At 44.4% G+C, this 22,430-nt stretch overlaps 1 protein-coding gene across 1 annotated transcript in view; it reads right to left on the bottom strand.

Moving 5' to 3' along the window:
• Positions 1-6,338: 6,338 nt before the first annotated feature.
• nat8l (N-acetyltransferase 8-like) overlaps positions 6,339-22,430 on the bottom strand; it is a 112,796-nt gene continuing 96,704 nt past the window's right edge. Inside the window, exon 3 of the mRNA XM_078215204.1 lies at positions 6,339-6,706. Within this exon, the coding sequence (XP_078071330.1) occupies positions 6,339-6,706 (368 nt within the window). The remainder of the gene's footprint in view (positions 6,707-22,430) is intronic.

The raw sequence follows: 22,430 nt of genomic DNA on the forward strand, positions 1-22,430 counted from the left end.
TGTGGAATTTCATTATGGGGAGCAGGAGCAATTTTAACCAAACTGGTCAGACAGGAAAGCCCCAGAGGCTGCGTGGATCACTCTCCACTAAATACAATGCAGAGTAAAACCAAGCAGGACATAAACCCAGCTTTGCACTCAATCGCGGGATGAATCATAGAATCATAGAAACTCTACAGTGCAGAAAGAGGCCAATCAGCCCATCGAGTCTGCACCGACCACAATCCCACCCAGGCCCTACCCCCACATCCCTACATATTTTACCCACTAATCCCTCTAACCTACGCATCTCAGGACACTAAGGGGCAAATTTTAGCATGACCAATCAACCTAACCCGCACATCTTTGGACTGTGGGAGGAAACCGGAGCACCCGGAGGAAACCCACGCAGACACGAGGAGAATGTGCAAACTCCACACAGACAGTGACCCAAGCCGGGAATCGAACCCAGGTCCCTGGAGCTGTGAAGCAGCAGTGCTAACCACTGTGCTACCGTGCCAATGGATTAGGTTAAAATTGCATCTGATGGTGTGGATGTTTTGGAAAGGGCTTAATCTCACTGAAATCAGAATGGCAACAGCTTGTGGTTATGCCAATTAATGTGAATGTGGTTTTAAAGTTAAATGTTCTGTCCGTCCTATAGTTTCTTGGTGAACACCCAGTCGGACAGGAAGCCAACCCCAATCTCCACACGCCACACACCCACTCCACCCCCTCCCTCGGGTAAGCGGGCAAGACAAATCTCCCCGTGGACCTTTCCACCGTTCCTCTGGCCATGAACCAGGGCAGCAGCCTAGGAGAGGGTGATTGTAGGGACGAGGATGCGATTTGAGCTCCAGCCCGGCTGAACGGAGCGAGGAAAGCTCCCCGTCGAAAGAGCAACTAGCCCACCTGAGGATTCTGAAATATATGTACAAGTTAAATTGGTCAGCACTTACACATTGCAATGTAGGGTTAGCCAACAAAAGTAATGTCCCTTTAAAGTTTGTATATTGATTCAATGTACAGATAACATGAAGAACATTTACATGCATCAGTCCAAGTCACAATACAAAATTAATCTTTTACTGCAGGGACACTGAAAGTTTCATCGATGAATTGCAACCAGCCTCTGAAAATGCTTAAAAATCAATTATCAAAGTACTTCTTATTACTGAAAACAGGTTCACCATTGGCTGTAGTATACTGTTCATTGTATTTCCCGATGTCAGTTTATTGCTGAATTGGACAGTTAAGGCTTAAAGGGACGATACAGTGAAACTTAAATTAAGAGCAACTGGGCGAACAAAAATAAGAAATTAAACTGTGAGAAGACAAAGGTTTGGCATCTGAATCTTATAAAACACTCAGCACATCGGTGTAAATTTCCTTCATTTGCTATTCCGGTCATTTATTTGTTTCAAATGTTTGAAAGCAAGTATTTAAAAAATGTAAGTGACGGGTATGTAACAAAGGTAGCTGAAAAAATACAGCAGATATTCATCTGAGTCCCCATTTTCTTCATTGAGCTGCTGGCTGACTTGCCAGATATTCTCCAGCATTTTCTTCATTTAAAGACAGGTATTCATATTTACCGTGGCTTAGTGCTACCCTGGAGTTAGCAAAGGAAGGAAGGATGTACCATGATGCTGAGAGAATGTGCTTCAAATATCATTTGATATGTTGTTAATTTTGTGACCGAACGTTCACTTGCCCAGTAATAAACTTAAAGTAACAATTTGAATGTAGACTTTTCTACAGCTCTTCCCAAAGAAGAGTAACTTGTCGCCTCCTCTTTTGGCTCGTCTCTCGTGGGTAATTAGTCACCAAGTATTCCAATCACATTGCTCACGTTTCAGTGGCCATAGCCAATTTGACTAGAGGTTCAGGTCTGTCCTTTACCTGTAATGCCTATAACTCCGAGCAGGGGTATGAAAGCTGGGGCCTTGGGTGATTGTCTTCTTTCCATACCCTGGTCTAATATGGAGATTTCCCTCTTCCTTCACTCATGAAATCTAGGCCAGAATTTATTGCTCATCCCCCTAATTGTCTTTGAACCGTTCTGGTCTGTCTGGTATTGGTACACTCACAATGTTGTTAGGAAGGATGTTCCAAGTCAAGATGGTGTATGGCCGGTGGGGGGAGGGTTGGGGGAACTTGCCGGTGGTGGTATTCCCATGTGTCTGTTGTCCTTGTCCTTCTAAATGGCGGAGGTCGTGTGTTTCAGTCAGAAAGATATTACGCATTCTTGAGGACAGGGATCTGACCCTCACAATCTACACAACTCAGTACAAGGTCATGTGGTGCACTTATAATTAATGAGCTTAAAGACTGCCTTTTGAGCAGGATACCCACCAGCAAAAGGCCATGCCCGTGCTACAAGCTCAGGAAGTTATAAACATCTCCGCACCATGTCCAGACTAATAGAAGTAAAATTCCTGATTATAAAAATGCAGTGCAGAATCTTGCCACATTTAAAGCATTCTGGGTGCCTGCGTCAGAGTTGCTGGAGAAGAAACACAATCTATTTTAGGAGTTATTTATTCAAATATAAAAATTAGGAGCAGGAGTAGGCCACTCGGCCCCTCGAGCCTGCTCCACCATTCAATAAGATCATGGCTAATCTGCTTGTAACCTCAACCCCGCATTCCTGCCTACCCTTGCTAAACTTTCACCCCCCCCCCACCTCCCCCGCCTTGTTAATCAAGAATCTATCTACTTTAAAAATATTCCAAGACTGTGCTTCCACTGCCTGCTGAAGAAGAGAGTTCCAAAGAAAGTCCTTGGAGAGAAAATGATTCTCATCTCTATCTTAAATGGATCATGATGTGGAGATGCCGGCGTTGGACTAGGGTGGGCACAGTAAGAAGCTTCACAACACCAGGTTAAAATCCAACAGGTTTATTTGGAATCACAAGCTCTCAGAGTGCTGCTCCTTCATCAGGTGAGTCTGGAACAGTGCTCCGAAAGTTTATGATTCCAAATAAATCTGTTGGACTTTAACCTGTTGTTGCAAGACTTCTTAAATGGGACAAATATACATTACAATAAATGCATTACTGGGCTTCTAAAGTCTTATCTTCAAAACTTGACAATTCAGGTTTTATTGCTTCTACATATAATTATGAGTTAGGAGAAATTGGTAATGGAACCACTTTGTATTCTCACGGATGTTAAAACCTTTCTTCATTCCAGGCTTTTCTGTTTCACTCAGTCCTTCACCTTTGTACATCTTGGTGGCCAGATCAAGGCTGGAGGCTGAGGGGAGGTTACCTGTCAACGCACCTGAGCAGGGAACCAACCCTGATTGGCCGAGGTGGGGAAGAGACTTTAAAAAGTCAGGATGGAGCAATTCAGGTGGAGAAACATATCCTTTACTTGAAAAAGAAAGATCTTCAGGTTGGATTTGCAGAGCTGAGGACAGTGGTGCAAATCTGAACAAACAAGGTCCTGGTCACTAAAACTCTTTAAACCCAAGCTATCGGTTTGAACAGCAGAGCCCACACCTTAAAACAAGCACTGAAACCAATTAAAGGTTCATCACTCTGAGCAAAAGGTAACAACAACAAAGGTGCAGATTCTGAAATAAGGACTTTCAGAATCGAGCGTCTTTTTCAGGTCTCTGCACCTGTTGTGTAAAAACTTCATAGCATATTGCAAGCTGTGACAATTGACCAGCTTGTGAGGAATGATCCCAGGTCAGGACTTTCCTCAAGATCCATTAACTTTCTCATATCAGGTCAAATTTTAACTCATCCATTGAATGAGGAAAAATGGCTGATGGAAAAAGAGTGTTCTAGGGACTCTTGAAAGCAATACACTATCCAATGCAACACCAAAAAATAATCTACTCCTACTTAAACTAGAGTAGATTTGTTTTAAATGGATCAATACTATATACATACATATTAACATATTTTATTTTGCAGCAAAAACTAATGATCCCACCGCCTATAGCAAACTGATATCATACTCAGAATTCAACACTAGTGCTATGATGGGGTTGAGACTCAGGTCTTATTGCCCCTAATGGGCCACTTGAGTTCCTGATCTCAGCCGGGTGTCACTGTGGGGAGGCGCCAAAGGTCATTTGACGATCATCCTCTTGCCCCTCCCAGTGGCCATCTTGGGTACAGCCAACCACCAGGCCACGATCCAGAGAGACTGAGGAGAGAAACAGAAGAGCCTATTGATACGAAAATTAACCTGAAAATGAAAAATAAAATCACCGAGGTTCCACCGGGAGCGACACACAATAAAACAGTCCTTTCACTCGTAGGGTTGGACCGTGCTCGGTCACAAGAGCTGCAGGACCAATGTAGACCAATATTGCACTGGTTTGAGAACTGCAACAAACTCACCATCGCCAGCGAGGTACAATCTATGTACAGAAAATGACTTAAAAATAATTCGGACTGATGTGAGAGATCTTCACTATTTCAGTAATGCCGAAGCTTGACTGTTCATTAAAAGCTAAGAGATATTCATCACCAGTAAGATATTACTCTCCAAAAAGAAAAATTGGCTTGTGCCAACTGAACTTCGGTATCTTTCAAGAAAACATCGGCGTAATAAAAATAAACAAAGCAACCAATCTTTGTCCTTTAACCAGGAATGACTTTGTGAAAAAAGTATCTCTCTTCCTTTTTTACGCGCACACACGCACACACACAGCATTTCTATTACAAAGTACTGATACTAAAATCCTTTACAAATCATCAAGGCTCGCGTCTCTGAGAAAGTAACTGAAGTGCATTTCCAGAAGATTTTTTTATATATATATATAGAACATTTCCATTGTTGAAACTAAAATTCAGCTACCAATTTTTTGTCGTTGTTTGGAATTCAAGACAGACATTCAGCATGCAAAAAAAAATGCTTTAAAGATATACACAGTTTTTATTTCATGATTAAGGAGCTATATCCTTTGTCTTATTGTTCAGGCAGGCACTGTACACACACACTTAGGGTACAGACACATGCCAATTGCATTGCTTCTGCATTCTACCAGTCACAAGGTTGATGTCATTAAAGCAACTACCATAGCAACACTAAGCAAGGCAGCAGAAGACCAATCACAACTATTATTTGTAATTAATAATAAGATTTTTTTTTTGCTTATGGATTTTGTGTCGTATTGTCATATGTAATTTTTCTTTTACTGTTTGCAGGAGTCGTTCTCCTGGTTCCCTACTTGCTATTTTTGGACTCTGCGTTTATCATTGATATGGTGGGGGAGGAGGGTTGAGGGGGTGGGGGAGGGCAGGGGAGGGGAGGGGAGGGGAGGGGGGGGGGCGATGCGCTTCCTTAGAAACCGCAGCCTCCATTCTGCTCAAATGACATCATTCAGCTCAAGCAGAAATAAAAATGAAAAGAGGAACAAAAAAAAAACCTAACAGCAGCATAGATACTTCAGTACGCATGCGGAGAGTTTACTCACTGCCACCCAGGAGAAGGAACAAAGTAAATGCTTATTTTACAATATGCAACATGGGATCAAGAACATCCAAATGACTAAATCTTGCTGGCTTGTGAAGACAATGGAAATAAGAGTCATGTTATTGGATGCACCTTTCTCTGATTCTTGCTTTTTCTCTCTCTCTCTCTCCCTAGTTTGGCAGGATGCAGCACATCCTCGATTTAATTTTTCTTTTTTTTTTAATATAAAGAAAGTGCTGTTGGAGTCTGGGTACGGGTGAATCAGGCCAGGCCTGGCCAGGCCCGGCCCAGCCAGGATTGATCTTCTCCACACTTCCTCGGCATGCAGCAGGACAAGCTGGGTGTGTTTCGTTCTCAAACACTGTCACATGATCGCGAAGGCTGTCACGGTAACGGCTGGCGATGAAGGGAGTTAAGAGTCACTAGCATGGGAGGGAGACGTTTGGCGGGCAATGGTGGGGTTGGGGGGGGGGGGGGGCGGGGTGGGAAAGAGTACCGATCATTGATCATCACCTGGCAGTACATTAAATGCAGGTGCAATGATCCACCCCGTATCAATCCACGCTCTCTCCCAAAAAGCTACGCCAGTACAGTAATTGTTACCGCATCCATACTGTGTGACTGATGTACTGATGGAGGTCTAGTTGAGGGTAAGTTGGGTCGTGTTGTATGTTGACCCCAGCCCAAGACATGCTGCATACTGTAAGAATATTAGCTGCAGGCAGGTTGCTTTGGTCACAGGCACCACCATCCTACAGCAAGTCCGGGGCAATTGTAATTCTCATCGGCCATGAGAGGCTCAGGGTGGTAAGGAGGGTGGAGAAAAAAAAATCAAAAATATTACGAAGCGTCGGGCATTCGATTCCGGTGTTTGTAAAGGGAAGAGGTGAGGGATGGGCAAGAGGTGAGCCGGGAAACATTTACTCTTCACGGAGAAGCAGCCGGTAGCGGTGGTAACGAAGCTGGAAAAACATTTTCTCCAAGATCGAGTGGTTCATCCCCGGGAGCACGTAGTGTTCAGTGACGCCCACATATCTGAATCCCAAAGACTCGTACAGCTTGTGGGCGGCCGGCTTGACGGCAGTGGTCCCCAGCACCACAGCCGAGTAGTTGTTGAGAACCGCAAACTCCAGGACCTTGCGGCCCAGGGCCTTGGCAATGCCCTTCCCCCGCTGGTCAAAGTCCACGGACATGCGGCGGAGTTCCACCGTGTTATCCTCCTCGTTGCCTCTGGCAGCCACGATGCCCACAACGTTCCCGTCCAGAACCGCAACCCAGAAGCAGGAACCTATGGCAAGAAGAAGAGCTGGCTGAATATTTTGGGTTACCTGGGTTTCTGTTGACAAGGGTAGATCTTGACTGTGTGATTGTGTCCACTGACTTTAATGGACATAAAGGTCGGACGAATGAGATTTAAAAGTTGCTGTAGACATTAAGGCACCAAGTCAAAATCTACCCTGATAACATCTCACTAACATCAACAATAACTATAAAGAAAAATCTTCAAGAGTTAGTCCAACATACTTGTCACTCAAAATTATTAATGTAAACACAACATGATTTGATTTTCAGAAAGCTTTTGATAAAGTCCCACATAAGCGGTTAGTGTGCAAAATATAAGGCACGTGGGATTGGGGGTTATATACTGGCATGGATGGAGAATTGGTTAGCAGACAGGAAACAGAGAGTAGGAATAAATGGGTCTTATTCGAAGTGGCAGGAAGTGACTAGTGGGGTACCACAGGGATCAGTGCTTGGGCCCCAGCTTCTTAACAATTTGGATTAGGGAACCAAATGTAATATTTCCAAGTTTGCTGATGACACAAAACTAGGTGGGAATGTGAGTGGTGAGGAGGTAGTTAAGAGGCTTCAAGGCAATTTAGACAAGTTGAGTGAGGGGCAAATACAAAGCAGATGCAGGATAAAGTGGATAAGTGTGAAGCTAATAGTTCAGTTAGAAAAACAGAGGGACAAAGTATTATTTAAATGGTGATGGATTTGGAAATGTTGATGTACAAAGACATCTGGGTGTCCTAGTACACTAATCACTATAAGCAACCATGTAGGTGCAGTAAGCAGTTATGAAGGCAAATGGTATGTTGGCCTCCATTGTAAGAGGACTTGAATAGAGGTGCAACAATATCTTACTACATCTGTACAGGGCCTTGGTGAGTCCACATCTGGAGTACTGTGTTCAGTTTTGGTCTCCTTACCTAAGAAAGGATATACATGCCATCAAGGGCGTACAACAAAGGTTCACCAGACTGACTCCTGGGACAGCAGGATTGTGTATGAGGAGAGATACTGGGCCTGTAGTCACTGGAGTTTAGAAGAATGTGAGGGGATCTGATTGAAATGTATAAAATTCTAGCAGACTAGACAGACTGGATGCAGGGATGTCATTTCCTCTGGTTGGAGGGTCTAGAATAGGGGGTCACAGTCCCAGGATACAGGGGTTAGGACTGGGATGAGGAGAAACTTCTTCACTCAGAAGTTGGTGAAACTGTGGAATTCTCTATCACAGAAAGCTGTGGAGGCCAAATCACTGAATATATTTAAGAAGGAAATAGATTTCTGGATGCTAAAGGCACTGGGAGAGAACAGGAGCATGGCTTTGGTATAGGGATCAGCCATGATCATACTAAATGGCAGAGCAAGCTTGAGGGGGGATGAATGGCCTGCTCTTGCTCCAATTTTGTATGTTTCTATGTGATCCAACATCCTGAATGTCACAAGGGATGGAAGCACATTGACATCAACACATATGCTCAATAAAACTGGGGTAAGTTATTTGGGGTATTTTGGTGAGCATCTCCCTCCTTAACTATCCACTCTCACTTCCTCCTCCCACAATGACAAGTCCCAAACACTGCTCCACCTACTCAAGGTCACATAGTGAGCGGGATTTTCCGGCCACGCTCGCCCCGCAACCGGAAAATCCCACCTGAGGTCAACGGACCTTTCCATGGTCTACCCCTCGCTTGCTACGATTCCCGTGGTGGGCAGAACAAGAAAATTCACCTCAGTGTGTGAGAAGAGTTGAGGTGTTGGAAATAAAGATTTTACCCCAATCCAAAAGGACTGAGTTTGTTTGACCTTGTGAACTGAAGAATTGAAGACACTCCACCATATTGATCCTCAAAACTGCCATTTGCAGTGATCACGCTCCCAGCTCACTCACATTTCTCAAACATTTCTGTTCTGTTTTCCTTTACTGTTTAGCAGTTTTGTACGTAACCAGTTATGTGTTTTCCCTTGCTCAGTGAGTTCTGTGGGAAAGTTTTGGGAAGGAACACTCTTTTTTAACACTTCAAATGAGAACAATGTTTGACTGTCTGGCTTTTAGCACAATTTGCAATCATTCTCTTAAGTAGCCATGAGGAATATATATCTAGAGCTGGAATGAACTGAGTGAATACACATCTTCTCAAACAAATGCACAGAGTACAGGTCTTTATCCTGAGCAAATTGATGAAGATTTGTACTCAATCTGAAGAAATGTCCAAGCCAAAGATGTTCACATCTTCCAACAAACTGAAGGAGGACAAGTTTTCATTTTGAACAAACTGAATGTCTAGACAGAGTCGATAGGGAAACACTGTTCCCATTGGTGGAAGGATCAAGAATGAGAAGGCATCTACGTAAGGTGAATGGCAAAAGAACCTGAGCTGATATGAGGAAAAGTTTTATTCCTGCAATGAGTGGTTAGGATCTGGAATGCACTGTCTGAGAGTGTGGTGGAGACAGGTTCACACAGTGAGAGGTTAGGATCTGGAATGCACTGTCTGAGAGTGTGGTGGAGACAGATTCACACAGCGAGAGGTTAGGATCTAGAATGCACTGTCTGAGTGTGTGGTGGAGACAGATTCACACAGCGAGTGGTTAGGATCTGGAATGCACTGTCTGAGAGTGTGGTGGAGACAGATTCACACAGCGAGTGGTTAGGATCTGGAATGGTCTGTCTGAGAGTGTGGTGGAGACAGATTCACACAGCAAGTGGTTAGGATCTGGAAAGCACTGTCTGAGAGTGTGGTGGAGACAGCTCCAATCAAGGCTTTCAAAAGGGAATTAATTGGAGAAGCTCCTAAAGAGAAAGATTTGCTGGGCAGCAGGGCTGTGGGACCGGCTGATGTACACTCGCAGAGAGCCAGCAGAGACATTTATTTTAAATTCATTCGTAGGACATGGGCATCGTGGCTGGCCAGCATTTATTGCCCATCCCTAGTTGCCTTTGAAAAGGTGATGGTGAGCTGCCTTCTTGAATCGCTGCAGTCCATGTTTTGTGGGTTAACCCATAATGCCGTTAGCAAGGGAATTCCAGGATTTTGACCCAGTGATTGCGAAGGCATGGCGATATATTTCCAAGTCAGGATGGTGAGTGGCTTGGAGGGGAACTTGCAGGTGGTGGTGTTCCCATGTATCTGCCGCCCTTGTCCTTCTAGGTGGAAGTGGTCGTAAGTTTGGAAAGTGCTGTCTAAGGATCTGCTGCAGTGCATCTTGTAGATAGCACACACTGCTGCTACTGAGCGTCGGTGGTGGAGGGAGTGGATGTTTGTGGATGTGGTGTCAATCAAGCGGGCTGCTTTGTCTTTCTTGGTGTCGAGCTTCTTGAGTGTTGTTGGAGCTGCATCCATCCAGGCAAGTGGGGATATTCCATCACACTCCTGACTTGTGCCTTGTAGATGGTGGATGGGCTTTGGGGAGTCAGGATGTGAGTTACTCGCCATAGTATTCCTAGCCTCTGACCTGCTCTAGTAGCCACTGTGTTTATGTGGTGAGTCCAGTTGAGTTTCTGGTCAATGGTAACCCCAAGGATGTTGACAGTGGGGAATTCAGTGATGTAACACCATTGAATGTCAAGGGACGGTGGTTAGAGTGTCTCTTATTGGTGATGGTCATTGCCTGGCATTTGTGTGGTGTGAATGTTATTTGCCATTTGTCAGCCCAAGCCTGGATATTGTCCAGATCTTGTTGCATTTGAACATGGACTGCTTCAGTATCTGAGGATTCGTGAATGGTGCTGAACATTGTGCAATCATCGGTGACCATCCCCAATTCTGACCTTATAATGGAGGGAAGGTCATTGATGAAGCAGCTGAAGATGGTTGGGTCCAGGACATGATGGGCTGAATGATCTCTTTCTGTGCTTTAACCATTCCATCGTTCCATCAGTTTAACAAGTCTTCAGTACTAATAATGTAAAGGAGTCCAGTGCAACACCTCATAGAATGATAGAAATTATAGGACTGAACATGGTAATGCGTCCCATTATATCTGTACTATACTAATCCCAGCACCACCATCCACCCCCCCCCCCCACCTTTTCTATGTAACCCTTTAAATTTCACATCCTTAAGTACTTGCCTAACTTTCTTTTAAAATTATGGAATCAGCTCCCACCGTGTTTGCAGTTGGAGTATTCCAGATCCTGGTCCTCCTCACCTCTCCTCTAAATCTTTCCCCAATTACCTTAAATCTCTGATCTCCAGTTATTGGCCAGCTTGCCAGAGGGAATAGTTTTTCCCTATTTACTAAATTAAAACCTCTGATCATCTTAAAAGCCTGTATCAAGGCACCTCTTAACTCTCTAAGAAAGAGGAGCAGGTCCCTCGAGCCTGCTCCACCATTCACCTATGGCTGATCCTCTAGCTCAATGCTGCTTCCCCCACAGTATCCTCATATCTTGATGTCTTTAATATCTAGAAATCTATCAATCTCTGTCTTGAACATACTCAATGACTTTCCACAGTCCTCAGTTTTCCAACTTCTCCTAATAACTGAAGTTCCTCTTCCCTGGTCAAACCCCTCTGTACCCTCGCCAAGACTTTACACATTTTTTTGAAGTGTGGTGCACACAATTGTCCACAATACTGCAGCTATGACCAAATCTGTGAAGGTCCAGAATATGATTTCTTTGCTTTATCCCTCCATTTGTAAACCAACAAACCATTTGCTTTGTTGAACGCCATATCAATTTGCCGTGCCACCTTTAAGTATTTACATGAATGGACACCAAGGTTCCTCCAATCGTTTACACATTTCAAAAACATGCTATTTATAGTATGCTTCTTTCCATATTAATCCTTCCAAAGTGCATCACTTCACACTTCTCCACATCGAACGTCATATATCATGCTTCAGACCATCTCAGCATCACCACAAGAATTTTGTACCACTTTCAAACTTCATAATGCTGCTCCGTACACCTGAGTCTGAACCCAAAGCCCCTCATTTTCCACCTTCCATTTCCAGCTTTAAAAAAAAATTCTTTCATGAGATGTGGACATCGCTGGCTGGCCAGTTTTTGTTGCCCATCCCTCATTGCCCTTGAACTAAGTGTCTCGCTAGCCCATTTCAGAGGGCAAGTAAGAGTCAACCACATTGCTGTGGGTCTGGAGTCACATGTAGGCCAGATTGGGTAAGGACGGCAGATTTCCTTCTCTGAAGGATAGTAGTGAACCAGATGGGTTATTACAACAATCGGTGATAAGTTTCATGGTCACCGTTACTGAAACTTGCTTTCAATTGCAGATTTTATTTTCATTAATTGAATAATTAAATTGATTTGAATCCACGTCCCCAGGGCATTACCTGGCTTCTGCTAATCCAGTGGCATTTTCGCTACGCCACTGCCTCTGCTTCCCTGATCTAAAGGAGCTTTCCTTCTCTCCATTCTGAATCGACACTCTGGTTCCCATCCCCCTAACAGAGCTAGCAAACCTCCCCGTAATGATAGTGGTCCTTGGTCCAATGAGATGCACCCTCTCCAATTGCACAGGTCCTGTCTCTGCCAGGATGATCTCAGGAATTTACTGTCTCTCCAGCCCTGCCTTTCGGCTGCTGCAGACTCCAATTTCTACACTCACTTGCTCGGAGAATCATAGAATCCTGACAGTGCAGAAGAGGCGATTCAGCCCATCGAGTCTGACCGACTCTTTTACAGAGTATCTTTCCCAACCCTCTCCCCTGCCCTATCCACACATTTCCCATGGCTAATCCATCTAACCTATACACCTTGGAAAACTGAGGGACAATTTAACATGGTCAATCCACCTAACCTACACATATTTGGACTGTGGAAGGAAACCGGAGCACCTGGAGGAAACCCAAGCAGACATGGGGAGAATGTGCAAACTCCACACAGACAGTGACCCAAGGTTGGAATTGAACCTGAGTCCCTGGTGCTGTGAGGCAGCAGTGTTAACCACTGTGCCACCGTTCCGTCCTGTGACAGCTATTCAGAGATTACTATCTTTGTTTATTAATCCTGCTTATCAATCATTTCCCTAGCTCCCTAAAACTATCTTTCAAGGACAGCCTCCCTCAATCTACCTATGTGGTCGATACCTATGTAAACTGCAACCTCTTGGCTGTTCCCTCTTCCCTCAGGTTGCTCTGCAGCTGTTCAGTGACATTCTTGACCCTGGCACCAGGGAGGCGACACACTATCCTGGAATTACACCCATGGTACAGAAACCCCTGCTGGTTTCCCTAATTATTGAAACCTCTATTGCTTTCCTGATCTTCCTCCATTTCACACTGTACAGCTGTGTCTTCCACAGTGGACCAAGTTCTTAAGAACATAAGAAATAGGAGCAGGAGTAGGCCATCTAGCCCCTCGAGCCTGCCCCGCCATTCAATAAGATCATGGCTGATCTGAAGTGGATCAGTTCCACTTACCCGCCTGATCCCTATAAGCCCTAATTCCCTTACCGATCAGGAATCCATCTACCTGTGTTTTAAACATATTCAACGAGGTAGCCTCCACCACTTCAGTGGGCAGAGGATTCCAGAGATTCACCACCCTCTGAGAGAAGAAGTTCCTCCTCAACTCTGTCCTAAACTGACCCCTCTTTATTTTGAGGCTGTGCCCTCTAGTTCTAGCTTCTTTTCTAAGTGGAAAGAATCTCTCCACCTCTACCCTATCCAGCCCCTTCATTATCTTATAGGTCTTTATAAGATCCCCCCCTCGGCCTTCTAAATTCCAACGAGTACAAACCCAATCTGCTCAGTCTCTCCTCATAATCAACACCCCCTCTCTGGTATCAACCTGGTGAACCTTCTCTGCACTCCCTCCAAGGCCAATATATCCTTCCGCAAATAAGGGGACCAATACTGCACACAGTATTCCAGCTGCGGCCTCACCAATGCCCTGTATAGATGCAGCAAGACATCTCTGCTTTTATATTCTATCCCCCTTGCGATATAGGCCAACATCCCATTTGCCTTCTTGATCACCTGTTGTACCTGCAGACTGGATTTTTGCGTCTCATGCACAAGGACCCCCAGGTCCCTCTGCACAGCAGCATGTTGTAATTTCTTTCCATTTAGATAATAATCCAATTTGCTATTATTTCTTCCAAAGTGAATAACCTCACATTTGTTAACGTTATACTCCATCTGCCATATCCTCGCCCACTCACTCAGCCTGTCCAAATCTCTCTGCAGACCTTCTACGCCCTCCACACGATTCACTTTTCCACTTATCTTTGTGTCGTCTGCAAACTTTGTTTCCCTACACTCAGTCCCCTCCTCCCCTTCTTGTTCTGTTCCCCCCCAACCAGAGGAACCATCACCTCACCAGTGAATAACAGTTTGAGAGTAAGATGCAGTCCTGCATTACCTTGTTGGTTTCACTCTTAAACCAACTGATTAGTCCCAGCAGACAGAATGAGTACAGAGCTTCACTATCGGCCATGACTCAGTTGCTAGTCCTATTACAAGGTTCATGGTTCAAAGCCCCACTCCTGAGACTTATAGACAAATAATTAAGGTTGACACTCCCGATGTAGTACTGAGGGATCACCGCACTGTCAAAGATTCTAGCTGAGATTTTGCACCCACGGTTGGGGACATGGTCGCAAAACCCATGAGAGGCTAAAAATGAAGTCTTGCCGGCACTGTCTGGTGACGCTATCATCACCAACCTGCCCGCCATTGACATAATGATGTTCCCACCCAGGAAGGTCGGGAAGCTAATACATTACTTTCATGTTTGTTGGAGCTTCCCTGCTGTGCTGTTACGCCCCGCCCCCCCCAACATCAGGTTCCCTCCCCTCCCCCTGACCCCCAACTGACATGATGAGGTTTATAACAGGTCTAGAGCAATGTGAACCAGATGAAGAGACCACGCTGGGGGCGCACAGAGAAGTATAACCTCTGGGGGGAGGGGCACATGGCCAGGCAGTACCAGGGGGTAGTGCAGTCAGCACCAAGGTGAAGTGCCTAGGGGTAGTATAGGCAGCCCAACGGGCAGTTCCAAGGGGCAATGCTAAGCCTCCACCTGTCCGTCCGGGTGGATGTAAAAGACTCCTCAGTGTGGTTTGGAGTGTTATCCCCGGTCTCCGAGACAATATTTCATCACGAAAACAGATTGTTCAATCATTAACGACTTGTGGTTTGTGGGAGCGTATTGTGTGCAAGTTGACTCCTGTATTTCATATTTCACACAGTATGTACACTTCAAAAGTACTTCGTTGGCTGTAAAGTATTTTGGGACATCCAGAGGTCCCTGTATAAATGCAAGTCTTTCCTTCCTTTCACTGCAAACTAATTGAGTGTGTGAGTACATGTCCTCAGTTCAAAGCAACTGAATGTGTATATCGGTCTCCAGTTAGTGAAGATTCACAGTCAATAGCAGATCCACTGACTATCGTTTGAATCCTATTATTTTTAGGAGCGAAAATAAACCTTGAAGGACACAGATTTAACTTTCTGAGCAAGAGATACAGAACTCGCTGCCTATGACAGTATTGGAAGCAGAGATGATGAATGATTTCAAAAGGAAATTGGATGGGCGTTTGACAGAAGTTAATCTGCGGGGCTATGGATATTAAAGGGGATTGACTGGATTGCTCTTCAGAGAGCTAGCATGGAATCAATAGGCCGAATGGCCTCCTTCTATGTTGTAATGACTCTATGACACTGTTGGCAAAGAGCATGCAGACTTTCTACTCAAAGTGAGTAAAGGGCTGGCCACGAAGATAAAAAAAAACAGCATTTATCTGGACTTACTGCCCAACAGGAAAGCAGGAAAATTGGACATCCGCTCAGCTGTGCCACTGCCCTTTGAATGTGACCATCAACCAGTGAAGAGCAGCGAGCTGGGAATGGCCCAGATTTTGCTGCCAGTATTAAGTGAATAATAACTGCACAAAATACCTGTAAAACCGATGACAAAAGACAAGAATCAGGCTGCAGAACTTGTTCCATTGGAGACACCAGTTCTGTCACGGGAAGAATCCTTTTAGGTGGGGAGATGTTCATGGTTTTCCGCTCCTGTGCTCGCCAACCTCTCATTTTCCACCCATCTGTTTTAAAGCATAGGGATCAGGGGCTGCAAGCACAGAATCAGAAAACCTTTGTCAGCTTGTTCTGAGTCACACATGAAATTGGTTTAATTTTCACCAACTTCACTTCTTAGCCCATGCGTATATGCAAACCATTTATTTAATTGTGGGATCTTACTGTGCACAAACTGGCTGCCGCGTTTCCCTATGTCATAACAGTGACTACATTTCGGAAAGTTCTTTACCTGCTGTAAAGCACTTTGGAATATCCTGCATTTAACAGCAATCATAAATCTGTCTTTCTTTATGAGTGGAAACACAATCCTTTTTGCTTTTATTTTGCTTCAATTGCATTTGCCCCCTTCTCCAACTCCGCCAGCCCTGGAAACCCCCTGCTACCTGAACTAAGAGGTCAACATGAGACATGGGCCAAGGATTATAGTGAGGCTTTGGCCCAGCCTCTATCAGTGGGACATTGAAAATTCCTGCCAATGTTCTCAGGCTTCCTTCCTTCTAGCAGGCCCATTCCCAGATGATGGAATCTTTGCTCATAATCCCCTGGCTATTCTCCAGTACCATCAGCACAAAGCGTACTGTTATCTTTCAATTTTAGTCGGGTCACCCTTCTTCTAGTCAAATGGACAACTGCACCGTTCTGGGGCAATGACCCTCTTGGACCACCTGACAAGAAGATACTACGTGGAACATACTAGGCAAGACAGCCTACTCTGCTTTTAATTCCCTGCACGTGAGACAAAGAATGATATTGAATTTACAACACAGAAACAGACCATTCAACCCCACTGGTCTGTGCTAGTATTTATGCTCCATGTGAACACCACCCACAGCCCCTCACCCCGTTTATCCAGGTTCCGATTAAATGCACCTATACTATTTGTTTCAGCTATTCCTTGTGGAACTACCGTCTCGATTGGCTCTCAAGTCTGCTCTGCTCCTGAAGTAGATCTTTACCTCAACCCCATTCAGTTTGGCTCCCCATCCAGCAAAATAAAGTGGGAGAGAGTATTTGATTTAGAGTCCATTCCATTCAGGGTCTATAGCTATTCCATCTGAGATTTCACACACCATCACTTTTAACAAACAATACAGGGAAGTTTGCACTCGAAAGTATTTATTTATTTGGATGAAGGGACTGACTGTATGGTGGGTACATTTGCTGATAACACAAAGATAGATGGAAAACCAAGTTAGGAGGAGGAGGATAGAAAGATTTTGTAAAGGGATTTAGGATAGGGTCAGTGGCCAAAAATTGGCAGATGGAATAGATTCCGGGAAAATGCAAGGTTTGCACTTTGGCAGTAAGAATCGAAAAGTAGAATGTTTTTAAATGGATAAACACTGCAGAATGCTTCAGTACAGAGGGATCTGGATATCCCTGAATGCTTCACTACAGAGGGATCTGGATGTCCTTTTATATGAATCACTAAAAGTGCAGGTACAGCAAGTAATTAGGAAGGTATTTGGAATGTTGGCCTTTATTGCAAGGGGAATGGAATATAAAAATAGGAAAGCTTTGTTATAACTGCACAGGGTGTTGGTGAGATTGCATTTGGAGTACTGGCTGAAGTTTTGATCACATTACTTAAGGAGGGATATACCTGCATCAGAGAAGGCTGATTCCTGGGATGAAGGAGTCTGTCTTTTGAGGAAAGGTTGAGCAAGTTGGACTTGTACCAAGTGAAGCTTAGAAAAATGAGAGATGAATCATAAAACTCTGAGGGGGCTTGACAGGGTGGATGCTGAGAGGATGTTTCCTGTTGTAAGGGAATCTGGAACCTGGGACACAGTTTCAGAATAAGGAGCTGAGGTGAGAAAGATGTCATTGGATATGGTCAGGGCTGAGCGAGAGAGAAATTTGATTGACAAGTGAGTCAAGGGTTATGGGAGGAGGGAAGGATGTTGAATGAAGGAAACAATCGGATCAGCCACAATGTTATAGAATAATGGAGCGCACTCAATGGTCAGAATAGTCTACTCCGGCTCCAATTTCCTATGACCTCAGAAATCTATCCCATTATAGAAGAGTAAATGGGGACCAGGAAGTACAGAAGAGCATAATAAAGGTGGCATGCAACCTGTCAGCCTCATTTGCACCTCAGCAAATTCTCCCTACAAATGACATGAATCAAAATGAATATTCAGACAGGGTGTATATCGGGGTTTATATTGAACCAAGTATGTATTGGGAATTATAATGAACCAGGTGTAAATCGGGGTTTATAACGAACCGGGTGTAAATCGGGGTTTATAATGAACTGGGTGTAAATCGGGGTTTATAATGAACCGGGTGTAAATCGGGGTTTATAATGAACCGGGTGTATATCGGGGTGTAGAATGAACCGGGTGTATATCGGGGTGTAGAATGAACCGGGTGTATATCGTGGTGTAGAATGAACCGGGTGTATATCGTGGTGTAGAATGAACCGGGTGTATATCGGGGTGTAGAATGAACCGGGTGTATATCGTGGTGTAGAATGAACCGGGTGTATATCGTGGTGTAGAATGAACCGGGTGTATATCGGGGTTTATAATGAACCGAGTGTATATTGGGGTTTATAATGAACCGGGTGTATATCGTGGTGTAGAATGAACCGGGTGTATATCGTGGTGTAGAATGAACCGGGTGTATATCGGGGTTTATAATGAACCGAGTGTATATCGCGGTTTATAATGAACCGGGTGTATATCGTGGTGTAGAATGAACCGGGTGTATATCGTGGTGTAGAATGAACCGGGTGTATATCTGGGTTTATAATGAACCGGGTGTATATCTGGGTTTATAATGAACCGAGTGTATATCGCGGTTTATAATGAACCGGGTGTATATCGTGGTGTAGAATGAACCGGGTGTATATCGTGGTGTAGAATGAACCGGGTGTATATCTGGGTTTATAATGAACCGGGTGTATATCGGGGTTTATAATGAACCGAGTGTATATCGCGGTTTATAATGAACCGGGTGTATATCGTGGTGTAGAATGAACCGGGTGTATATCGTGGTGTAGAATGAACCGGGTGTATATCTGGGTTTATAATGAACCGGGTGTATATCGGGGTTTATAATGAACCGGGTGTATATCGGGGTTTATAATGAACCGGGTGTATATCGGGGTTTATAATGAACCGGGTGTATATCGGGGTTTATAATGAACCGGGTGTATATCGGGGTTTATAATGAACCGGGTGTAACTCAGGGCAATGTTCCGGTGCGACGGGGGATTTACGGTAGGTTACAGGAACCGTGGTGCACGAAAGCTGTAACGGATTTAGTCAGGAAGAAAATGTGACGGTGGGAAAGTCTGTATTGAACCGGTTGAAATAGCTGAGGTATTCAATGAATACTTTGCTTCAGTATTCACAGTGGAAAAGGATCTTGGTAGTTGCAGTGCAGACTTGCAGTGTACTGAGAAGATTGTGCATGTGGGCATTAGGAAAGAGGATGTGTTGGAGCTGTTGAAAAGCATCAAGTTAGATAAATCACCAGGACCGGATGGGATGTACCCCAGGTTACTGTGGGAGGCGAGGGAAGAGATTGCTGATCCTCTGGCGATGATCTTTGCGTCGTCAATGGAGATGGGAGAGGTTCCGGAGGATTGCAGGATGGCGGATGTGGTTCCATTATTCAAGAAAGGGAGAAGAGATAGCCCAGGAAATTATAGACCGCTGAGTTTAACCTCAGTGGTAGGTAAGTTGATGGAGAAGATCCTGAGAGGCAGGATTTATGAACATTTGGAAAGGAATAGTATGATCAGAAGTAGCCAGCACGGCTTTGTCCGAGGCAGATCATGCCTTACGAGTCTGATTGAGTTTTTTGAAGATGTGACTAGACACTTAGACGGGGGAAGGGCGGTAGATGTGGTTTGTATGGATTTCAGTAAGGCGTTTGATAAGGTGCCCCATGCAAGGCTTATGGAGAAAGTGAAGGGGCATGGGATACAAAGGGACGTTGCTTTGTGGATTCAGAACTGGCTTGCCCACAGAAGGCAAAGAGTGGTTGTAGATGGGTCTTTTTCAGAGTGGAGGTCGGTCACCAGTGGGGTGCCCAGGGATCTGTTCTGGGACCCTTGCCCTTTGTGATTTTTATAAATGACCTGGATGAGGAAGTGGAAGGATGGGTTGGCAAGTTTGCTGATGACACAAAGATTGGAGGTGTTGTGGATAGTGTAGAGGGATGTCAGCAGTTGCAACGAGACAGAGATAAGATGCAAGACTGGGCGGAGAAGTGGCAGATGGACTTCAACCCAGATAAGTGTGTGGTGGTTCATTTTGGCAGGTCGAATAGGATGGAAGAATATAATATTAAGGGTAAGACGCTTGGCAGTGTGGAAGAACAGAGGGATCTTGGGGTCCGGGTTCATAGGACGCTCAAAGCGGTGTCGCAGGTTGAGGCTGTGGTTAAGAAGGCGTATCGTATACTGGCCTTCATCAATAGAGGAATTGAGTTTAGAAATCGGGAGATAATGCTGCAGCTGTATAGGACCCTGGTCAGACCCCACCTGGAGTACTGTGCCCAGTTCTGGTCGCCTCATTACAGAAAGGATGTGGAAGCCATAGAACGGGTGCAGAGGAGATTTACAAGGATGTTACCGGGATTAAGTGGTAGGCCTTATGAGGATAGGTTGAGAGAGCTAGGTCTATTCTCCTTGGAGAGGCGAAGGATGAGAGGTGACCTGATAGAGGTGTATAAGATGTTGAGAGGAATTGATAGAGTGGATTCTCAGAGGCTTTTACCCAGGGCTGAAATGGTTGTCACGAGAGGCCACAGGTTTAGGGTGCTGGGGAGTAGGTACAGAGGAGATGTTAGGGGTACACTTTTCACTCAAAGGGTGGTGGGTGCATGGAATCGGCTGCCGGTAGTGGTGGTGGAAGCGGATTCGATTGAGTCTTTTAAGAGACTTTTGGATAGGTTCATGGAGGTTAGTAAGATAGATGAGCCTAGAAGGTAAGGAAATTGTTCGGTGCAACTTGTGGGCCGAAGGGCCTGCTTGTGCAGTAGCTTTTCTATGTTCTATATTGAACCGAGTGCATATCAGGGTTTATACTGAATCAGGTGTATATCGGGGTGTCTCATGAACCAGGTGTATATTGTGTGTAGAATGAACCGGGTGTATATCGGGTTTATAATGAACCAGGTGTAAATCAGGGTTTATAATGAACTGGGTGGATATCGGAAATTCTAATGAACCGGGTGTATATCGGCGTTTATAATTAACCGAGTGTACATCGGGGTCATAATGAACCGAATTTATATCAGGGTTTATACTGAACCAGGTGTATATCGGGTTTATAATGAACCGGGTGTATATCCGGGATAATAATGAATCGGGTATATATCGGGTTTTATTATGAACCGGGTATATTTTGGGTGTATAACGAAACGGTTGTACATTCGTGTGTATAATGAACCGGGTGTATATCAGTTTTACAATGAATCAGGTGTATATCGGGTTTATTATGAACCGGGTGTATATCGGAGTTCGTAATGAATCAGGTGTATATCGGGTTTATAATGAACAGGGTGTATATCGGGTTTATGATGAACAGGTTGTATATTGGGTTTTACAATGAACAGGGTGTATATCGGGGATTATAATGAACAGGATGTATATTGGGGTTTTTAATGAACCGGGTGTATATCGATTTTACAATTAACTTGGTATATATCGGGGTTGACAACGACCCAGGTATATATCAGGTTTATAATGAACCGGGTGTATATCGGGGTTCATAATGAACAGGGTGTAAATTGGGGTTTATATTGAACCAAGTTTATATTGGGGTTTATACTGAACCAGGGGTATATCGGGGTGTATAATGAACCGTGTGTATATCAGGTTCCTAATGAATCGGCTGTATATCAGGGTTTATAATGAATAGGAGCATATCGGGTGTATGATAAACTGGGAGTATATCGGGTTTATTTTGGACCGGGTGTATATAGTGGTTTATACTGAACCAGGTGTATATCGGGATTTATACTGAACCAGGTGTATATCAGGGTGTATAATGAACCGGGTGTATATCAGGGTGTATAATGAACCGGGTGTATATCGGGGTGTATAATGAACCGGGTGTATATCGGGGTTTATAATGAACCGGGTGTATATCGGGGTGTATAATGAACCGGGTGTATATCGGGGTGTATAATGAACCAGGTGAATATCGGGGTGTATAATGAACCGGGTGTATATCGGGGTGTATAATGAACCGGGTGTATATCGGGGTTTATAATGAACCGGGTGTATATCGGGGTGTATAATGAACCGGGTGTATATCGGGGTGTATAATGAACTGGGTGTATATCGGGGTTTATATTGAACCGGGTGTATATCGGGGTGTATAATGAACTGGGTGTATATCGGGGGTTTATAATGAACCGGGTGAATATCGGGGTTTATACTGAACCAGGTGCATATCGGGGTGTATAATGAGCCACATGCATATTGGGGTTTGTAATGAACCAGGTGTATATTGTGTGTAGAATGAACTGGGTGTATATCGGGGTTTATAATGAACCGGGTGTATCTCAGGGTTTATATTGAACCGGATGTATATTGTGATGTAGGATGAACCGGGTGTATATCAGTGTTTATAATGAACCGGGTGTAAATCGGGGTTTATACTGAACCAGGTGTATATCGGGATTTATAATGAACCGGGTGTATTTTGGGGTTTATAATAGATCGGTTGTATATCGGAGTG

Source organism: Mustelus asterias, chromosome 6 (assembly GCF_964213995.1).
Source record: "Mustelus asterias chromosome 6, sMusAst1.hap1.1, whole genome shotgun sequence".
Taxonomy (NCBI): Eukaryota; Metazoa; Chordata; class Chondrichthyes; order Carcharhiniformes; family Triakidae; genus Mustelus; species Mustelus asterias.